Here is a 22417-nt window from a genome sequence, read left to right on the forward strand (position 1 = left end):
TCTGTTCTCTAGACCATTTCCCCAGTTTGCATAGGCTGTCCAGACACACATGCTACCTGGTTGTTTCTCTTTAAATTCAATAAGCACATTCTCCATTTCATTGCTCATGTCCCAGGGAAATCAAACATAGAACATCTGGCTTTAAATATTACACACTGCTGCTCACATTAACAGAGTCACATCTGCTAATCAGGACTTAGACAACAGTTTAGGAGTCTACACACCATCCTGGAGTCAACTAACAGCTTCACCCTTTATCCTCTCCTGACTGTGACTGGAAATGTGACTTGGCTTCAGGAAGGAAACAATTGAGGATTAAACCAGATTTTAGAAGCAGGTTCTCATTCACACAATGATTTTGCAATTGGGCTAGGGCACAGCAGTGCAGCAGTCCCATGTTGATGCATATAGCTCTGGGCTGAAAACGGAAAGTCGGTTGGTTTTCAGGCCAACTTTGCACATTAGATAAAGTGATTGATCTCTAGCAACAGGGGAAGCAGCAAGACTCAGACACACAAGGCATTCTGATAACCAATTTGTGACAGATAACCCTCTCCAAAAAACAGGAAACGAGTACCCTTCTTTCCCACCTCCAGATAGCCCTGTGAAATCCTCACCACCACAGCTTACCCCAGAGCCACAGAAGCGTCCGAGGCGGGGTGCGGTGCTGTCATAACCATCATAGATCTCCATGTAGTCATATCCACAGTCAGCCTCCTCCTCAATCTCAAATGTCTGGAATATCAGCTCCACTCCATAACCATCTTCAGCTACAATCACCCAGTCACAGTTGGCTTGACCTGGGTAGTTGTTGTCCCCAAACTGAGCATGGGAATACAGCTCCTTAGTTTGTACTTCAGCCTTTAAGAGCCCACCACACACTGAAGGAAGAAAAGGGCACAAAACACAGTCTCCTCAAAGGCCCTACCTCACAAAAAAGTTTACCATCCCACTTTCGGGCTGTCTGTGGGAAAAGATGACCTTCAGTTTGAAGTACATATAACAACAGGGAAGGTTACTAACCACTGCATCTAACTAGCATAAGAGAGTGAATTCTTCAGTCATCCATGAATCCAGTGACCCACATAGTGTAGAAAAGCCTGGTTCTTTTGGTGCAAAACATGGAGAGAAAGAAGTGACCAGTTAATGTTGGCCAGAAAAAATATATATATTATTTTATAGAACAGCAGTGTAATGTCTTTCATTAATGTGTTCTTTGAATTTGTCCTGCAGCTGAAATTCTGACCCCAGATACCTTGTCAACAATAAGCTGAAGCATATTAAAAGCCTGGGCTCTAAAATCATCTGCCCACACAATGTACCTAAGATGCTCAGTGCATGTACTTTGGTGGTTTTTCTGCAGATAGTGAGGAATACGTAGTGCTGCTCAAGGTCTGCTTCATCTACAGTGGCAAAGATCTCAGAAAAGAACCTTAGTACAATACACCCACTGCTGGTTTGCTACAAATATAAGATTAACCTGCTGTGTATGCTTACAACACATCTTTGCTTCCACCATAATCAATCTAGTATGAGCTCATTGTGCATGGGCCATTATATCTGAAAGGCATCCCTTGCTAGACCAAGTTGTATCCACCCTTTTTCTGAGAGCTGATGAGGAAAAGAAGAGGTTGTCACTCAATCAAGAGCATCTCCTGTTTAAACAGCAGAAGGTGAGTAGGAACATCTGACATCAGTAAGCCTCTCAGCTTGCATGTACAGTATGGTGTCAACAATGGGAGCTGGTTAGCACAATTTCCAACCAGAAAAAACTCAGGATTAACTCTTCTGCAGAAAAGTGTATCTAAAAATCTTGACTGGCGAACGGTGCAGTGTGATTTAATGGCATCTCATTGTACTGGTATATTGGCAGGGAAGCAGCTTACCTGTGCTGTGTTTTGCCTGGAAACCTTTTCTTTGCACAGAAGCATCAGAGTAAAACCTAAGGAACATCTTGCTGGCAGAAGCTACCACAGGGTCAGGTTTCTTGCTGCCACAGAAGCGGCCAAGTATAGGTGACTTGCTGTTGGGACCATCATACATTTCCAAGTGATCATAGGCACATTCTTGGTGCTGTTCAATCTCAAACTCATTAAAGGTCTACAGTAAGAATAAAAATAAGGAAAATGAAGAAAGATGCATGTAAATCTGAGAATGCTTCTCCCCTGGCACTCCCACTCACTGGCTACTCACTACTTTCACTCTGTGGCCAGGTGTTGCAGAGATATTCCAGGTGCACTCTTTCCGGCTAGGGTACTTGTCAGGCCAGTTTGGACTGCTCATCATTCCCTCTGCACTGCTCAGTTTATGCTCACAACCAGCTTGAGAGAGATCGTAAGACAGAGGCATCAAGATGAGGTCTCATACACTAATCACATTTACTGAAATAGCCTACAAACTTTTCTCTTCCCTAGTCTGATGATGATATCCCTTTTTTCATTTTCTTGCCTCCAACCTGTCCATCTCCACGGACACATATAGGGCTACACAGGGAAATAGATCCAGCCAATACCAAGTTCCATAGACCTATTATTGCATTTCCTAGACAGTTCTTCAGACACCCGGAACATTTTCAGCATCCCAGACTGATAAGACACTCAGTTGTACAAACTAGCATCCAAAATGGTGTTTGTGAGAGCTCATCTTTCCTGAATGCAGGGAGCAGAAGACTTACCTTCTTTACAGTCGTGGTTATTTTCATGCAGCTTGAAGCCATTTCTGCACTGGCATACGTAGCTCCCAAAGGTGTTGATACATTCATGCTGGCAGCCACCATTGTCTTTGGAGCATTCATCCTTGTCTGGGCAAGAGCAATAAATACTGAGTTGCCAGTGAGAAACAAACTACTGAAGTCACGATCAGAGTCCTATACCCAAACTGGTAGATACCACCACACACCTCCAAACGTCTGTTGCTGGATTAGTCCAATCCCTGTTTTGGTACAGATACCATTTTCTGCAATTGTCTTCCGTAAGATGTACCACAAAAGTACTTTATTATATAAATGCAATTTTTAAACAACTTAGGACTCCTTGTCTAAAAGAAACCTATAGCAATGCCTTATAATTTTAAAATACGGTCCAGGAAAAGAATCACACAAATTCACTAGTCTAGGCAAAAATCTAATTGACAATCTGTATATTTTCAATTCATATATGCTCTGATAAGCCTCTGCCTGTAACTGCTCTAAGAGTACAAGTAGCCAAACAGAGAAAGGCATCTGAGGTATGAGCTGCACTATGAAGCTGAAATACGCCCCAAATATTCACACCTGTGTATCCAGTACCATGCTGAGGCCAAAGACAGCCTGTCTCTCTCAACCTTACAGGACAAGTGACCCATGCAGGGTTCAGACAAGAGGGAAAATTAAAGACACTTCCTTCCCACCTTTCTCATAAGCAAATCCAAGAGATTCAGCTCAGAAAATTTCAGGGTCACAGTACAAGCAATGAAAGGATCCAGAAGGAAAAGCAGAAGGCATTTGTTTTTAGTGCCCTCTCACTAAATAAAGCTCACTTGACAAACTGTTCCAACTGAAAAACCTAAAAACAAACAAAAACAAAACAGGATTTTACCTGTCTCTACTGCTCTTCACAGGCAATACTAAACCTCAATGTTCTGAGTGTTTGCTCTGCTCCCAGTTTCCAGCCCAATTTAATTTGTAAGCAGCTTATTTCCATTTTCTTTTTCCTGACCACCCTGGACCTCATTAAGTTCACCCATTTCCTCACACCCAAACACATTTCTAGATAACGTATGCCGCTTCACCTTTACTAGACCATACACTGCACAGAGAAAACAAGATGAGAGACAACAGCACAGAGTAACCATTCTTTTTAGATGTATCTATGTCAATCTCTGCCTAATTTAGAGGAGGTTGGAGGCAATTCACCAAAAATGAGAGGTTAAATCACAGGAGACCAGCTACATACCAGAGAAGAAGTGGACTTTGAATCCTTTCTTGGATACTGTGTTGTCTGATTTGAACTCCAGTCTTACATTGTTACCATACGAAGTGATTACTTCGGGCTTCTCTGAGCCACAGAATTTGCCATGCAGCTTGGAGTCAGTAGACAGCCCACTACGAACCTCAACATAGTCATATTTACAGACCTGCCAAGAGAGGAGGCAGTGGATTTAGAACGGAGCATTCCAGAGAGGGGACAGAGACTTGGCTGAAGGGAAAGGAAACACCTATGTACTCAAACACACTCCCAGTTTATCCAGATTCTCTCTTGTGAGTGTTCTCATCCCTTTCTCTTGGCTATTCTAGACTTACTGCATCTGTGCTTTTATAGCAGCATTTCCATTGAATTTATCTAAAATAATGACTCTCACCTTATCCAAGAGCCTGACAGCACTGAAGGAACTTCAGCCAGCTGATTTAAAGAAGAGCAATTTATAGTGGAAGAAATGAAATACTTTGTTCAAAATCCATCCTGCCTTTGGCAGGGTAGAGAACAGACTTCTCCTATTTTCTTTACCCTCTACTTCTATGTTCATTTCCAATTATCTTCCTACAAAGGCAGTCCTGGGAAAGTGTAGAATGGGACACCTAATAGGGACGGAGAACACCTACAGTTTTGCAAAGCTAGTAGAGAAAATGAACAACCATTGTTGTTAGCATATTATATCAAGGGTAAGGAAACAGCCAGAAGCTCCACCAGCAAGACAGTCTCCTCATCCTTGTACCCAAAATATTTATCCAATTCCAAATGAGCCAGTAATCACACAGATGCAGGGACTGGTTACGTACATCATTGCCTTCCAGATCAAACACTTCAAACTGCAGGGAGATCCGGTACTGGGCTGGAGCTACCACCTGCCAGACGCAGTTTTTGTTAGTAGGATATTCCTTGGGCCATCCAGGGCTAGTAATGGTCCCATTGAGCTTGGTGATGAAGCCCCCACAGGCAGCTGGAGAGGCAATAAATGAACACAAGTTTTACTGGGTTTTCTTCAGATATAGAATTTCACTATCCTGTTAGCTGGGAAATGAATCAGATCCTGGCTGATGGCACACTTCAAATCCTAACCTCTAGGGCAGGTTTAAAACGCTGGGAACTGCAGAAAAGACAGAACTTCATCTGCTACAAATCATCAGTGAAATGCATCCAGGCTACAAACCCCAGAAGCCAATTAAACTGTGTAAGATTGATCTCCATTCTAGTCCACAGCCTTAAAGTAACTATGGACCTGTTGACTGAATATGCATAATACAGTCATAAATGTCAGCTTGGCAAATTTACTCACAATCAGTTTATTAACCTTATAACTTCAAAATTAACATGTAAACTGCACTTTCACTAGGAAAAACACAAAGCAAAGCCAGAGACTTAGCTTTACGCCCTCATTTTCTTTAAAAATTCAGGACATCTCAGCTCCACCCTTTTGAGAGAGGACATAGCTTTTACCTTAGAGGAATCAAACTTGGTCTGCTCTTCTGGTACAAGAGTCTACTTGCTACAAAGCATTTTTTCCTTGCTATTTCTTTGAAGTAAAGAGATCCTGCCAGAACATCAAATACACAGGTATAAAATCTTCCTATGCCTTCTTCTCAGCAGCATTTTGCATTAAGAGATCTAACACAAGGGACACCTTCATTATAAAAAAAAAGTGCAGCGTATTTATTAACTTAAGTGTTTTATAGACTTGTTACAGCAGAAAATTGTGCAAAACCAAGTGTTTTACTGAACCTTAATAAAATAGACAAACAAGAAGTGCTTGAAGCACTTGAATTTTCACCCAAACATTCCAGCCCATTTGCTTATTACACTTAGCACTTCACTAGTTTTAGCAGGGACAGAACTTCGTCTGAGGGACAACACAGTGTTGCATTCCACTCCAGAGTGAGCACAGCTGTCTAGGACAGGGCAGGCTCTTCACCCACACAGAATACTGACAGAAACAGTTTCTGTTGAAGTACTGCTTTTTTCCCCCCATAACTGGGAATTAAAATTGGCAATGCCTGTTTTGCATGAAAAACATTGATACTATAGTCTACAATAGAAATAGCTTATTGAAAAATAAGCCTTGGATTGAAATTCTTCTGGGCTCCTATCAGGTTCCAACATTCCACCCCCCACCACTGCAAAATTTGGTCTGAACAGAGATCCCTGACCACAACAGTTTTTAAAGTTTTTTACCAGTAGAGAATAAGGATGGCTTCTGTCTTTCACCCCAAACTTTATTTTCAATTAAAGACACTGACAAGAAGAATTTATGGGGAAGCGATGGGGGAAAAGATGAAAAGAAATGAACATGGAGAGGAAAGGAGCGTTGTCACCAAGCCTGTTCAATTTCATCGTTAGTTGCAGCACCAACCTGACAGGTAGTTGCCTCAATCTGTACATTACCCACCTTCACAACTTCTTTTATCAGCTGTCAACTCATAACCAGGCTCACAGGAGCATTTGTAGCTGCCCAGAGTGTTCTCACAGTGCTGCTCACATCCACCATTGTCTGGCTGAGAACATTCATCCATTTCTGTCAGGAGGAAGCCAGAACAAGTCACACCTTGCTCTGGTCAACAAGCACGACAGGCAGAGCACACGGAACAGCAGCAGACCTCACAAATACAAGAGAACTCCTTACTAACCAAAACTCAAGGGTTTACTACTGCAATTACTAGTCACAGGAACCAAGAGTGCTTTTTCTAGATAGAAGAAGAAAAAAAATGTTCACTTGTAAAGACTTCACTTAATTATATTCTCATTTGCCAAATGGTTTGGGGTTTGTTCTTTTTGGTCTGTTTGCTATGTTCTGATTCCTTATGCTTGAGTGACGTGAGCTACCAGACACCAGCCCATTATGGTGCCCACATGCACGGAGCTGTGGGAGATCATATCCCACTGAATGGGGTGCACCAGCATAGTTGGGAGTACATGCAAATGGCTGATCATTTTCAGGTTGATGATTAGTTGCTATTCTAGACCTTGTAGTCAGGTTCTCAATCTCAACAACTGGAGCTAACAATTTAATATACAGATGACAAATTTACCGTCTTCTCACTCTGACTCCTGATTCCACATACAGCCCTTAATAGAACATTATACTAACATTCTTACAGTAGTGCTAATCACTGGAAGGCATTCCTGGCACAATCAGCTTGAACTCATGAAAGAAGCCAATGTGACATGAGGAAGTAGTGCTCTTTGTATCCATATGAAACCTGAGAATTTTATACCAGGTAATCTAGGTACTGTAAGAATTGTCCATGGAAGGCAATTAAAGAAATCACAGTATTTGCCAGCAAGCTTGTAATCACTTTTGATGCAGGGCACCAAAAGCCATATTTGATGTAGATTCTGTCTTAAACAGTAAGGTGCTGTTCGTGACTCAGCATCAAACTCTCTTACAGTTTTGAAGTTAAACATGTCTGACAGTACTGAGACTATACAAGTCTAACAGCTTTTAACTAAAAGTAGATACAATTGGTAACTTCACTTGGGCAGTAAGTTATGGGATGTGTGATCCCTAAGTTCGACCTCGAGAGGTAGTAGTTCACATACCTTTGAAGAAATTTGCAGCAAAACCTGCTTTACTGATGGTTGCATCAGATACAAACTTCATCCATATTTTATTTGAACTGGATTTAATATCTTCTGGCTTCTCGTAGCCACAGAACTGACCAATCAGTGGGCTGTTTTCAGTGGGGCCATCTCGGATCTCCAGGTAGTCATAAGAACATGTGTCATGCCATTCAATCTGCAAATAGAAAAGTGTGGGCCTATAGTTCACTGGCATGAGCACTCTGAACCAGGCTAGCTACCCAGTTACGCTTTGGCCAGTGATTAGCTTCAAAAGGAGCATCCCAACCAACTGGTCACAACCAACTGCTTGCCTCATAGCTGCTGTCATTCCTGCAGCTGAAACCACACTCAAACATGAACAGATCTCAGTTCCATTTCTATTTCATGGCTACTCTCCAATGAAACTTAGTCTCTGACTTTTTCCGTGATAACTTGCTTTTCTATGAGAAGCTGTAAGTGGTAAGAACTACAAACAAATAAGCTCAAGAAATAGCCTTGGGTTTGCTGTCAGGAAAGTAGTGGTATCTGTCCTTTCCTGGACAAGTGCAGTAAGTTTGCACAAGCCACGGGAATCAATTAGCTAGAGTGGATTTACGTAAAAACCAAGGTCCTATCAACTTTTGTACAATATAACACTGAGCACCTACCTAAGAGTGTATGCCATCCTATAACCAATAGGAGGAAGCTCTTGGAACTTTTTGTGGTCTACCACCTGAAAATGTGATATCTATTTTGACAGCCACAAATATGCTGAAATCTGCAGAAGTACCAACAACAACAGCATGAAGCTGCTTGCTTGGATTGTGACCATTCAGTTTTATTTGACCAGAGTGAAATCTGGAGGGCTTATGAGTCCTTTACTTAACATCTCCAATGTTTTGTGCATTCTAATTCTTCCTAAATTTCAAATTCATTGGAAATTTAAAACTTGGCTTCAAGATCTCTGAGCAAACCAGAAGGTGAGGAGACATGATGTCCTGAATCATTCTAAAGTTTGTTTGTTTTGAATGCAATTGTTTACATCATTTCCTTTTTCATTTTAAAGGCTCTACAGAGCAGAAACAATAGGTATTCAAGTGCTTACAATGACATTTCTCACCTCAAATGCTTGGAATGAGATTCCTATGTGAAAGCCCTCAGAAACTGTGATCTTCCAGATGCATTCTTTGGAAGGTCTGTAGTCATCTGGATAATTGGGGGACTGGATCTGGCCAGCATCTTTGCGGATTTCTCCACCACAAATAGCTTCATAAAAAAACATTCAATGAAACCATGTGATTGCAAGCTTTTCCTTAGGTAAGAAACTACTCCATACGTAGCCCTCTTCCCCATCCAAATCTGCATCAATAGTACTTGTTCCACAAAAGCAACACACGTCATGGAAGGTTTTACCAATCCAACATTTCATCTTTGATAGTGCCTCCCCACCTTGCTGTAACAAGCTCTTTACAAGGTGAATTCACTGGATCATAGAAATGCTGTGGATTTCTGTGTTTCACACTCCAGGTCACCTCCATAACTGCTTAACACTTGCAGACAGCAATAAGGACCAAGGAAAGAATGGAAGAAAAAAAGAATCCAAACAAAAAAACTGCAAATATAATCCAGCCACGAGATGGCGATATTTACAAGCATAAGCTGAGCTATTCATCAAGCAACATTCAGGAGACCATTCTAGTGCATGAAGAGGCAGAAGCTCTAGAATTTGATGGGAGCTTATAGGCAGAAGGGGGGGACTGAGTTTTTATACGGTCCAATAGCAACAGGACAAGGGAGAATGGATTTAAGCTTGAAGAGGGGAGAATTAGGTTAGATGGAAGGAAGAAATTCTTTAGGCAGCGGGTGTTCAAGGCTAGGTTGGATGGGAACCGGGGCAGCCTGACCTGGTACATGGCAGCCCTGCCAATGGTGGGCATTGGATCTAGATGACATTTAGATGTTCTTTCCAAACTAAACCATTCTGTGATTCTATGACCCATTAAGGAACTGCCTCCCTATCTAACAGAAATAGAACTACAAGAGCAGAGAACTGTCAAGTCTTATTATTTTTTAATAGCTATAAAACAGACAGCAAACAGTATTTTCTCTATCCATTGCAATTGTTCACATTAAATTTCAGTCTAGTGGTTAACTACACAGGAAGGGTTTTTTTTTTTACTGCTAAATGGATGAATCTGTTGACATAGCCTGAGAAGTCTACAGAAATAATGAATTCTGGGCTGCCAAAGTGATCAGCTTAAAGTGATCATGTTCATAAGACTGAATGTGAACATGGGACCACTTCAAGAAAACGTATTGTCTATGATGATAGAAATGAAGAAATACAAAAAGATTGGATGTTTAAATTTGTGGGTAAAAAAAGCATTTACTGTTAGAACATTCAAAACAAAAAGCTACTATTAATATCGATGCAGTCAGTGGCTTTACACATGAATATACTTTGGAGATCAATGCAAAAAGCCCCAAGAAATATATGGAGAACAGGTCAGAACCTACCAGTATTTGGGGACTGAGTGTGGGCGTTACAGACTACAGAGCTGTTCCAGAAAAGCACATTATGGATGTGCACTGAAACAGTGAAATAATTATAGTGGGAACAGCAGGTGAATTTGTAGAAAACAGGACTGAAACTCACTTCAGCACTAGTAACCACAGCTGTTATATTAATGCTGTGTCAGTAACAGAAAACAAAAGGCAATAATTATTCATACTCTTATTGTGGATGACAGAGACATCCCAGAGGTTTTAGATTAGGCTGCATTTAACTGTTATAGGACTAAGATCAGGAATTTCTGGTTACTGTGGTGATTATTTTAAAAAGAAGCATTTGAATAATGGCCTCAATAAAATAGTTTAACATTCAACTAGGTCTGATGTGGTCAGGCAGTTGGACTTGCTGATAGCTGTAGGTGTCTACCAACTGAACTACTTTGAGGTTCACTAATGACTTTGGCAGCACTGCTCCTCCTCTGAAAAGGTCTCAACATCCCAGTGTCATGGAAATTTTCAAAGTACCTGGATCTGCAGAAACAGAACTTTGTTAAATTACTGAAAGCAACTCCTGCTACACACAGAGCACTGCTGCTTGCAGGGGTGGGTTAGTGCAAACAGGACCCGGGCCTATGATTGAAAGACATTGCTTTGTGCTGCCATCTTATTCCTCAAAAGGAATGATGATGATCCAGTTAGAAGAGCCATATCTTACCTGCTGGAACAACCCACAGATTCTGCCATTCCCCACAAAAGCAAGAGCAGGTGCTGTGTCAAATTAAACAGCAAAGCAGAAGTTCTAGTGGTCCCATAAATCCCTGTTTTAACTGCTCCATGCAATGCAATACACTACTAGCCAAAGGCGCTACCTTCATAGACCACAAAGAAGCCCTTGCCCAGGATGTTACTGCTGCTCCGGAACTCGATCCACAGCCTGCTGTCCGTGGAGATTACTGGTTCAGGGATCTTGTCACCACAAAATCTACCTAGAAGGCAGGAAAAAGACAATCAAGATCTCCAGGCAGTACAGGCACTGGTAGCAGGCTCCTGTGGTTCCAGGAAGCAAAGACAGTCTGCAGTTAAAGGAGCAGCACTTCTATAAAACACCTTTTCACTCCTACCACTTGTGTTTCTGAATTTCTCTTCTCCCCGCCCAATTAATACATATTCAGTTATTAAATTGATAATGATTCCCTTCAGCTGGGAGCAGAATTCAGTAGTTACAGACACAACCTCTGTTGCCTCAGTAAGGGGTTCTTGTTTTGATTCACATGAACGGACAAACGAGCTGACAACAGAGGGGAACTATCATCTGTCCTTTTGGAGATGGAACATTAGAAAACTGTCCTTCCTACCTACTAAGCCTCAGAAAGTCCTGTTCAAGCCAAATTGAAGGTGGGATGTAACCATACTGAAAAGAGGATTATGCAGATTCCCCACAGCACCAACACAGCTCATCCTGTTGATGGTGCTAAAAATCCCTTATCCTCTAGCCTTATTCCCCTAGCAAATCTCCTTCTGATTAGACCTTTGCAGTCATATAGTCTCTTTCACTCAGCAGATTTGTGACCAAATGCCTTTTTTGCTCCCTGATATGCATCAGCAAATACCTGAATCTCGCCCACAACAGAGAATCCTGGAATGGAGCATCTGCAGAAGAACAATCTCAACAACCCTAAAGCTCTGCTGGTGTTTCTCTACCTGGCCCAGCCAGAGGCTCCCGAGGATAAGAGAGCAAACACTACAAACAGTGAGCACATGCTGCCAACATGGTTCTTTACTTCAGCTGACAGCAGCAGGGCTACATGCTAGAGGCAGTGGCATCTCATCCAAATGCATCCGCAGAGGGAATTTGACAGAGGCAGAGAGCAGTCATTTAGAAATTCAGTCACAGCAGTGGTGACAAGGAATCTGATCCTGGCCTTGTGAAACCAGAGACTAGCTTCTTTGAACATCCTCATCTGAGTGAAAACTTGGTTAATTGCTTACTGACAAGACAGTACCTTATTTCCCATTAGCAGGCTGCATTAAGTGTTCTCTGTACTGAATAAGGAAACTGATCATTTGAGTCCTGTTGACTGGCAGACAGAGAAGGCTGCTGCTTTCCTACCTACAAAGAGCAGAATGGTTGACATGAATCCTGTGCATTAAAAGCCAAGAGGCCCCCTGCGTAGTCATCTGCCTACAGTCAGATGGTTGTCACTTTTGGCTCTGCTTACCCTACCTTCACCACTTGGAAGCCTCAGAATGCCTATGACCTTCAAGGATGTGAGAGGTCTGCCCCTGTGACAGGCAGTAAAGGGAAATGAGAATGCATGGAAAGTGAGTTGTGAACTTCAGTGGCGCTTTCCTCACCAACTTTTTTTCCCCCCTCATGGAGTCCCTCATTCAACTATTAGTCCAGATCCAAGCTGTGCTTGGCAGTTCTATCCTGAGCCCATGTGCCAAAGCTACCCGGCACTGTTTGGGCAGTGTGACACAGGCATGCAGCATAACAGTTGTATCTCCTATCTCTGCTACCAAAAAGAATACTAACAATTAGCACCAGTGCTGCAAAGCTCCTTCCTCTAGGGTCACTGAGCAACTGCCTCCTGGATTTGGACTTGCAGTTTGACAAGGGTGTCAAGGAGAGGAAACAGATGAGGAACTAGAATGAGCAGACTCCTCAGAGTGTGATAAAGGGCCCATTCATAAAAAGTTATACATTTAAAGGCAGGGTTTTCACCCTGGGAAAATATGTCGTGCACATTTTTTTTCCTCCCCTCTGCAAGAAGTCCGTGCTTTCACAGCTCACACTAATCCCTCTCCCCGCCCCCTGCTGAATTACCGTCTGTTTGCCTCTGCTGAGCTAATTTCATGGGCTCAGCCCCTTGCGGGAGCCTCTTCAACCAGTGTCTCATTCCAGATGGAAACACTCACAAGTCCACCTGCATGAAGGTGACAGGGAGGTGGTTTGGCTTCTGAAATACCTTCAAATTATTCAGCAGAAAAAAAAAATATCTGCAACAAGGACCAAAATTGCAGCTGCTGGAGCAATGTTACCTGACGTATGTGTAACAAAACAATAACTGCTGCCAACCCCAAAACAGGCAGGAAGCAATAAAAACAGCTGCCAGCTCCACACTGAAACACAGGCCCACAGAAACCTCTAGAGAGCAGTACAACTCCAACCTAAGAACTTCATCCTGTGTTACAGCTGGAACATCCCATGGGCTAAGGTGAGCTTGGCACCTAAACTTCCATTGCCCCACTGACCTCACATTAGCCAAGATATGCGCTGCAACCTGGGCACCTCAGCTCTAGCGAAACTGGTGATGCTGCATAAGCTGATTGATTTTTAACTTTCAGGTAGAAGTAGGTGTTGGCATGTAAGGATACTGTGGTCAGAAGACAGGGTCAGGATCAGAACCAGTATCAAAGCTGGTAAAAGCAGGTGAAAATTCTGACAGCCCACTTAGATGACAGACAACCTGCAGTTACGATAGCAGGATACAGAGGAATGAATACAGAGAGTACAAAGGGAGAGCTGCACTTTGAGATCCTCAGGAGCAGTAGAGTCCTTGTAGAGATTGATATTCTAGGCATTATCAGGCCCAGAGACAAGTTCCCCACTAGAATTACAGAGGATCAGAATACAGAGTGCTGCATCCAGAGCAGGCTACACAGAGAAGCTGTGGATGCTCTGTCCCTGGAAGCATTCAAAGCTAGGTTGGATGGGGGCTATGTGCAACTTGTTCCTGTTGAAAGTGTACTTACATGGCAGGGCGTTGGAACTAGATGATCTTTAAGGTGCCTTCAAACTCAAACTATTCTATTATTATATGGTTAGCATTCTTATGAAGAAATAATGTCAGGAGCTTTGGGTAGGAGCTGCACGTCCTCTTCATTTTTACTGTCTGATAGTTCCATTCAGATCTTATGAAAAAGGCATCATAAAGCTCTAGGGACCACACTTCTAATCTCAGTCATGCTTCTGAGCATTTCCCTCTCTGCCTCAGTTCAGAAGCTAGAAAAGGAAGGAATAAAGCCTTCACTACTTAGGGATTGGAGCACTGATCATTTGGTGCAAATATAATGTGCTGACTTCTCTAACACTAACAAACAGTGCTCTGCCTGGATGCAGGTTCCTTCCAGGTAGAGAAAGTTTAGTATTTTGTTATTTTTTTTTTAAATGATGTTGGGATTTGTTTGTTTGTTTTTCCATCCACAATAAGCTTTAAGAGCACAAAAATATGCAATTAAGATGAAGCAGATACTCACCCAGTAAGGGAGCCTTCCTCCAGTAGCCGTCGCGCACCTCCACATAATCATACCAGCAAAGGCGGCTTTTAAATAGATCCATTGATGTGAAGTTCAACATGATCTGAAAGGACAGAGTACATGCTTATCCTTGGAATGACAACTACTTCAAAATCAAAACCCTACAGGCTACCTGCTTCATCTCTGCTACAGTAGTGCATAAGTGAGTATACATGACAAAATAGCTGGACAGTGAGTTGGATTTTTGAATTAATTTTCCCCAAAAAATGGAAAGGCTTCCCAAGGAATTGTGATTATACTACACAGCACAGTATGACAGAAGATGGCATTTTACTATCTATTCTGTTATTCACACATTCACTGCTTTACAGTTACAAAAGTGCAACTAAAAAGCTCCTTAAAAAAAAAGTTAAAGATGGAATCCTTAGTTTTAATTAATGTGAACATTATGGAGATGCATATTTCCCAAAAGTAGAGACACTTGGGTTTTATTCCATTATATAAGTGTTTCCAGTAAGACACAGCTACTTCTGCTAACAAGTTGCCACATTCTGATATTGCCACTCATACATTGCATTCAAAGGCTTTCCAGAGCAGAGTTCAGCAAGAGCATGTTTTCCCATCGGTGTCCTTCCCCTGTAACAAGGATTAGATGCTTTGTTCTGGGCCTATGGAAGGCACTGGGTGGATATTCTCACATCATTTTGGACTTTGCAAGATCTGAAGCATAAATAATCTACATATATTGTTTGCCACAGACATTTTTCCGAAACCTGGACTGTTCTTGGTACATTGCAAAGCCTGAAGTCAATGGCTGGAGCTCAGTACAATATAGGACTGGACCTGCAGGTGACAGAACTGAGTCCAAGAGCAAGACAACCACTTCAAAACAAGCAAGCTCCACTTTCCTTTGTTTTTCCAAGCCTCAGTCCTAAGCATGTCCTTCAGGGTGGTCCTCAGCAAAGCCACAGAGCACCCAAGCCAGGCCATGCATTATTGTAGTCCAGTAGAACATGAAGGGCTGGCATAACAGATTAAGGAAAGATTTTGTTTCCTCAGGAAGATCAGTAAAACAAAAGGAGCTGGAAAGTGGACAGAGCAGCTGACTGATGCACAGCAGGGCTCCGTGTTTCAGGGCTGGGAGCAGGCATCCCTGACATTATGCCCACACGACAGGGGTAGGTTTCTGATGTCACTCAACTCCTCAGCTCCCTCCTGGACTCCATCTTGCTAATACGTTTTATACAACTCATCTGACCAGCACTTGGTTTTAAATAACATTTCCCCAGCTATCAGCTCAATCTGAGCTAGCAGGTGGCAAGCTGAATAGCTGGGGAAACTGCCCACGCAGGGTGTATCTGTGAAATCAGAGGGATCAGAAATCAACTGATAACCCAGACCAGCAAGAGGATTCTATTCCAGCATTACCTCTTGTCAGAGCCACTAATTCCTGACCCCATCTCTGTCAGGACAGACACCATTCCTGCACTCCAGGCATTCAGAGATCTGCAGGACAATCTTTTTGGCAGCATATAATATTATATGATCACAAGCAAAACTCATATAAGGGAAGTGAAGAGTACACCAAGTCCATGTGTTTCAACTACCTTCTCTCCCGGGGTCACAGAGATTCTCCAGACACAGTGGGAATAGGAGGGATAGCCACTTGGAAAGCCAGGGGCTGAGAAATTCCCTGTGCTGTCCTGCAGGGTTTCTCCACAAGCTGTGAGAGAAGGGGAGGGGAGAAAAATCAGCCACAAGGAGCAACTCTTTAAAGGGTATTGAGCTCGAACAAAATGATTGCACACAGCTGCTCCACGCAGGCTGGTAGTTTGTACTCTAAGGACACTCATGTAAAATGTTTCAGGATTGCTGGGACAGATTATCAGTGCAAGGACACAGATGAAACAGCTTTTAAAAATGCCACACATCTTCCTTCATCTTCTTCCCACATATCAGAACTTTCAAAGTTTCAGTCATATTGAGGAATAATATTAATAAAACAAAAAAACATTAGTCCACCACAACTTGCAATCCCATTACTGCTTCCAGCAAGTGTGTTCACCCTTCTCAGTACTTCTAGTTGAAGTTCTCTGTAATTACTCCTCAGTGCCTTAAGTTAAAACTTTGCAAAGAAAAAAAAGCAGGGCAAGTCCCATTGACTCCACATCTTTGGCTGTCCATCATCTACCCTGATGTCACACTGTGCAGGATAAAATATGAACACCGCAGCTCATTCTGCTCTACACCTTCCTGCTTGTCTCCTGCTACCATTGGTAAAATGTAGATACCAGTGTTACTTTCGGGAAGTAAGCAGTTTGCAAATGCTCCTTCAGGAAACTTCCAAAATGTGGGAAAACAGAAACTACTGTAGTTCCTATTCTGAGCCAGGAGGATCTTGCTGGAAAAATGAATGACCACGCATACATCTAGAGAATCACACATATCAAAAGCTCCTATTCTCATCTATCAGAATACTTACTAGACACATGCAAATACCAATTGCAAAGAGAGAGGACCTTGGCTTGCCTGCCCTCAGGTTGTTTTTCTGATGTCATAACACACTAACATTATAAAGCTCCCCTTGACCTGCAAATTGGTTTCCTCAGTGATGGTAAGGCAGCTTCCAAAAATCCCTTGTTAAGCAGCAGTGCTTTGAAAGATCTGACAAAACTGAATATCTGGCTCCCTTTCTCATGGAAATGCCAGGGGATTCTCTGCCTTATGCTATCACACACTCACTAACTTTTTCAGCCATGATCGCTATTAGATGGGGCAGGTCGGAAGTTGGAGGTGAAAAGAAAGCAGACCCATTCAAAAAGTTTGGTGTCTTCAGAAAAGGGAAAGGGAGTCACATAGACCAGAATTTCTTAATTTCCCTGAAGTAATTTGACCCACAGTCTGACAAGTCAGACTTGATGAACAATAGGCAGGGACACAAAAAGGGATTTTTTGCTCAACCAACCAGTTCCTAGGGGTGCTCTGGAAGGTGGATCACTACTAGGAACAAGTTGTGCATATTTGAGGCAGCATTGTCTCTGGCAAATTGGTTCCTGTCAGAGAAGACAAATGTACTTAAAATTACTAGAAAGAAGCACCACTGAGAAAAACAGGCAGGAAAATACATGATTCTTCCCTGAAGGAATGAAGCAAACATACGAGAGTTCAAAAAAGCTCCACACTGTTCAAATAGTTTTGAGGCCTGAAAACTCCCCTTTCCATTACCCAGCTACAAAGAAGTATTGCACAGGAAGTTTTAGTTTTAAAATACTTTGCAGTAATAACTTATCCCTCCTCCAGACTCTCCCAGCATGCTTGGCAGGTGATGCCATCTCTATTTTTCAGGTGGGCAGAGCTGCTGGTGGTAAAGATGCTGACTTGCACACACAGGAGAAGAAATCTGGACATTTCCAGAACACACACACTTCTCCATTTCACATCTTGCAGAGATTCATTGCCTTGTTATCTGTGGCACAGTCTGCTGGTAACTAATTCCTGCACCCAGGATGCTCCTAGAACTCTCAACCAGGAAAAGCATGGTACCTCAGTAGAAAAACATCTCAAAGAAGCTGAATCCCAGCCATATTCATTCTACATGCAGCAAGTCACTCTTCACCTGAGGCTCTGATATTGCCACTGGGTCAGTACTGCCTTCATCCAGTCCTCAACTGATGACTGCACATCCTCATATTGCCATATCAAAACTAGCATTTACTGCTACTTCCTCTCAGAAATACCTTCAGTAATTTCCTCTGGTTTTACCTGACTTGGCACAACCCAGCAGGTGAAAGCTTTAGGAAATTAAGAGCAATTTAAAGCACAAACGTTTTAGAATGGAAAATTTAAGACAGCCCTAAGTGTCTTAAGTGTCTAAGTAGCGCAGGTTGGGAATAGACATGATTCTCACTTCAGGGATGTAGTTAACAGCAACCATCTGGATCTTGAATTTGATGGATGTTGGGTTGAATTCTGGTTTGCTGAGGTTGTGTTCACATTTCCGACAGCGCAGTGAACGTTTGATCAGGAGGTGCTTATGACGTGGGTAGAGCTGGGAAGCACAGATTGGCTGGAAGTCAGGCTGCAGCAAGCGCTGATGCAGCGTCGTCACTTCAGTCAGATTGATTGGTCTTGTGTAGTAATCCTCAGGAAGGGGTTCTACTTCTTCCATCGCATCAGCTGGCTCAATCTTGATCTCCTTTTGGTCCTCTCCTTCTTTCAGAGGCTACAAACTTAATGAGCTGGAGAGCCATGTCTCTTTTAACAAATAACAGTCATTCTGGTTCATGCAAGTGCACACATTTAGCACTTCCTGCATCATTTCTAGATCTTCTTGTGGGGGTTCTCAAACATTCTTACTAAATGGAAAGCCCTCTGCCATTCAGTTTCTGAACTATGTGGACATGTTTCACCTAAAAATCCTCAGCTTGGCCATTGAACAAACTTTCCTTTCCCAAAAATCTCAGTCAGATCTCTCTAAGACAAACAACTGAAGCTCTTCGGGTTTTAATTCCTGAGCTTTGCAGAACTTTTTTCCAAGCTACAGATTCAAAGTACAGTTGCAGTGTCTATTTCATCAAAAATACTGTACCATTTATCTTCAAAAGCAACTTGTTTATAAGTCTTTTTCCAAATAAAGCAACAGACATTTAGAGAAAATTGGTTTCACAGGCTTAAAGCTCCAGTCATTATTCTGACAAGTATTTTCTGAACTGCAATAACCCTTGCAAAGTTTTGTGGGGGAAAAGAAAAAGAGTATGAAAGATTTTACTTTGCAAGCAGGAAAGTTGAGACTCAAAAGGGTCCTCATTTAAATTAAATACATTTAAAAAGAAAAAAAAAATATGTTACTTTGTAGCTTTTAGTTTGACTTTAACCTCAGGCCAAAAGTAGCTTTTCAGTTTGCCTCAAGAATTCTGAGCTGGAAGCACTGAGTACAGATTAAGTGAAAAGTCTGATTTGATTAAATCTGACTCAGTCAAAAACAGTGCAGGACATCTCTAATTATTATTATTATTTTAAAGTATTTAAACAACTCAGTCCCTAAAGTAAAAGGAGATGATTTTCTTAGAAAGACATCTCTTATTAATTTCCTTAGGACTACATTTCCAACTATTTATTTGAGAAAAGAGTTACATAAAGGAAAAAATTGCTAGTTAGGACTAGTACACCTAGAAAAGTTACACTGCTCACTATAAACTAAACAGTGATTCTCAAACATCACAGACCCTGAAGTATCCTCAGAATTTATTGTAGGTCCTAATGAACTCATGCTTTCTAGCCTGTACCTGGTTACAGAGGAGGATTTGCACATAAATTATAGGCTGCTTTCCATAGCTTTGTGAATGATTCACACACCAGTGCTAGCCAACTGCTCACTTATGTGTTGCTCATGGCAACACTACAGGCCTGGGGCAGAATGGATGGAAGACTGTGTGTAGGAAAATGGACCTGTGGGTGATGGTCAAGCTCAGCTCGATGTGGAACAGTAGGATACACAAGTTGCCAAGAAGGCCATTAGCACCCTGGCTTGTATTAGAAATAGTGTAGCTACCAGGAGCAAGGATGTGATCATCTCTCTGTACTCAGCACTGCTGAGGCTGCACCTCAAGTACCATGTTTGGTTTGGGGCTTCTCACTGCAAGAAAGACACTGAGGCCTGGCAGCTTGTCCAAAGAAGGGCAACAGAGTTGGTAAGAGGTCTGCAGCACAAGTCTTATAAGCTGAAGGAACCAGAATTATTTAGTCTGAAGAAGAGGAATCTCAGGGGAGACCTTATTGCTCTCTACAACTCTGTGAAAGGAGACTGTGGTGAAGCAAGGATCAGTCTTTTCTCCTGGGTAACAGCAACAAGGCTACAGATAATAGCTTTAAGTTGTGCCAGGGTGGGGTTCAGGTTGGGTATTAGGAAAAATTTCTTTTCTGAAAGAATATTCAGGCACTGGGATGGGCTGCCCAGCGAGGTGGCACCCTGTAGGTGTTCAAGAAACGTTTAAATGTGGTACTAAGGGACACGGTTTAGTGAGAAAAAATGGGTGGTAGATGGACCACAATCCTTCCTTGAGCAGCCCAAAGCACCCACTTGCAGCAACTAGTCTTGCATCCTTGAGTTTCCATGTCATTCCCAAAGCCTTAGTGCAACATACCATAATCACTTAGGGTTTCAATAAAGCTCTCCCTTGGGACAACACCTGTATACAAAGACAGAATTTTGAGGGTTGATGTGTAGAGACTTAAGTCTATCAGAAAATCCTTTGCCACTTTGCTAACTCCTACTCACCACCTGTTTGCCGTCTTAAATATAAATTTCATTTTCTACATCCTTAATTCTAGACAGGATATTTATATGAAAACACCAGCAAAATGCAAATATTGCAGCTACTCTACACTTCTCTAACAAAGTTTCGGTAGAGAACACTGGAGAAAACTCAAGCTCTAACCAAACAAGAACATGAGCAAAATACTAACAAGAGACATATGCAAATGCAGCTCTCCCACAGCTTCAGCTTAAAGCATTTGATGGCCTATATTTCCGAGTCCTTTCAACCACGGTTGCTCTTGATTTTCATAGCTTTCCAGATAAACTGTGTCTACACTAAAGTTGCAGCCCTTCCCACGAGCCATATTTACCTGGGCACTTGTACAATTTCCTTGCCTGAGCAATGTCTCCCTGACTCAGGCGAACACGCTGACCAATAGTTGGCCGGACTCCATTATCATCACGACGGGGAAGGATGGTGTCGAGGAAAACCCCTCTAAAGGGAAGAGCAGAGAGACAAAGAGCGGTGAAGTAGGGAAGTGACATGATGAACACAAAGCCATCCTTGCAAGTCTTCCTTGAGCACATATCCCATGCTAACAAGAATAAGGAAGATTATGATAAACATATGTCTTGGGGTGGCCATCACCTTACAGCAGATGCTTCCAAACACACAGGCAAATCTTGCAAGCCAATAAATTCTTCTCTTGATATATCAGGGTTGCCACCAATTGTTGTTTCAGAATGGACACACTGTCATAAATAAAAGAAGGCAAATATTCTTGTAGAAGGTTCATAGCACATCTGACTAAGCTGGAATGCAGACTGGACAGTTGTGAACAGAGAGAAAGGAAGTTTGTTTGGTAGCAGGTTAGGCTGTACTGGCAGTGTCCGTGGTTGCCACAGACAAGAAATAGATCAAGTGCTCTACCTTTGTTCTGCATGAATTGCCAGACTAATAACTCCATTTGTCTCTGTCTTTTTTTCCCCTTGTTTCATACCTAGGAGCTGTCTACTGCACTTCTGATCTCAGCCCAAAAAAGGACTTAAGTTCAGGCCTCACTTACATCAAAATGCGAAGTCAGTGCACACAAACAAGAGCTTGCATGCAAGAGGCATCATTAAAACTGCACAGCTGATGTGAGAGGGAGTGATCAGAAAGTGGAATACCTGGTTGGTCAAAATCTAAGCTCTAGTAGTGAGGCTGTCCAGTCCATAGGGACCATTTCACCACTCTCTCGAATACCTAACAACCCCAACAGTGCCAATGCTAACAGAGATTTTGACGCTTTGGTATTGACTCCATGAGGCAGACTTCATTCTGAAGGAAAGGATACTGTTGTCCACAGAGTAAAACGGGATAGTAAGGGCAGTAAGTTTAGTACTGCAAGTCCTGATACAGGAGTCTTCAAAGTCTGAGTTGAGCTCTAAATAGACAAGCAATTTGGCTCATTGGACTGCTCAGCTGAGTGCAAGTCTCGGGGAAATAAAGTTTGAGAGAGTTTTTGCTTTAATTTTAAATAAATACTGAAAGTGAACTGTAAGTAAGCTCTGAAGTGCATCAAAATTTGATTGACAAATTTGGTCTTGCATTCTACATGCCAGCTGCACGCTTCAGTATGAATTTATGTACCAAAAAATAAATCCTCCAATCCCAGGAGCAACAAGAACACAGGGACAGGTTGGTTTGCTCGTGTTAAATTTTCATGCCTCCTCAGGAGCCCAGAGAACTTCACATTTGTCAGGGACATACTTCTGAGGCAAGTGAAATGCTTTCTGCTGATTTCTAGGCTCAGCCAGGGAAGACTGACAAAATGTAGTGGGGTAACCACTACTTGTGCAGGTAAAACTTTGATTCTTTTAACTATTACAGCTCTCA

The 22417-nt window shown here is 42.2% G+C and overlaps 1 protein-coding gene and 1 pseudogene across 5 annotated transcripts in view; one reads left to right on the forward strand and one right to left on the reverse strand.

The window, feature by feature from the left end:
* Positions 1 to 22417, reverse strand: part of TLL2 (tolloid like 2) — a 77903-nt gene that overhangs the window by 3437 nt on the left and 52049 nt on the right. For 4 of the 5 annotated variants that reach the window (XM_085554411.1, XM_085554410.1, XM_015866854.3 and 1 more), the window contains 13 exons: positions 20910 to 21034; positions 15890 to 16005; positions 14283 to 14385; positions 10892 to 11008; positions 8632 to 8777; positions 7512 to 7707; positions 6361 to 6486; positions 4757 to 4917; positions 3933 to 4113; positions 2675 to 2800; positions 2194 to 2321; positions 1887 to 2100; positions 631 to 881 (listed from right to left, as the gene is read on the reverse strand). In XM_085554411.1, coding sequence (XP_085410537.1) covers positions 631 to 881; positions 1887 to 2100; positions 2194 to 2321; positions 2675 to 2800; positions 3933 to 4113; positions 4757 to 4917; positions 6361 to 6486; positions 7512 to 7707; positions 8632 to 8777; positions 10892 to 11008; positions 14283 to 14385; positions 15890 to 16005; positions 20910 to 21034 — 1990 coding nt within the window. Of the gene's footprint in view, positions 1 to 630; positions 882 to 924; positions 1107 to 1886; positions 2101 to 2193; positions 2322 to 2674; positions 2801 to 3932; positions 4114 to 4756; positions 4918 to 6360; positions 6487 to 7511; positions 7708 to 8631; positions 8778 to 10891; positions 11009 to 14282; positions 14386 to 15889; positions 16006 to 20909; positions 21035 to 22417 lie in introns of those variants that run through there. The other variant, XM_085554412.1, reaches the window with a different exon arrangement.
* LOC146759957 (fas apoptotic inhibitory molecule 1 pseudogene) lies at positions 8797 to 10286 on the forward strand (annotated as a pseudogene).

Source organism: Coturnix japonica, chromosome 8, assembly GCF_054131305.1.
Source record: "Coturnix japonica strain WE chromosome 8, WE-NBRP24, whole genome shotgun sequence".
In the NCBI taxonomy this organism is placed as follows: Eukaryota; Metazoa; Chordata; class Aves; order Galliformes; family Phasianidae; genus Coturnix; species Coturnix japonica.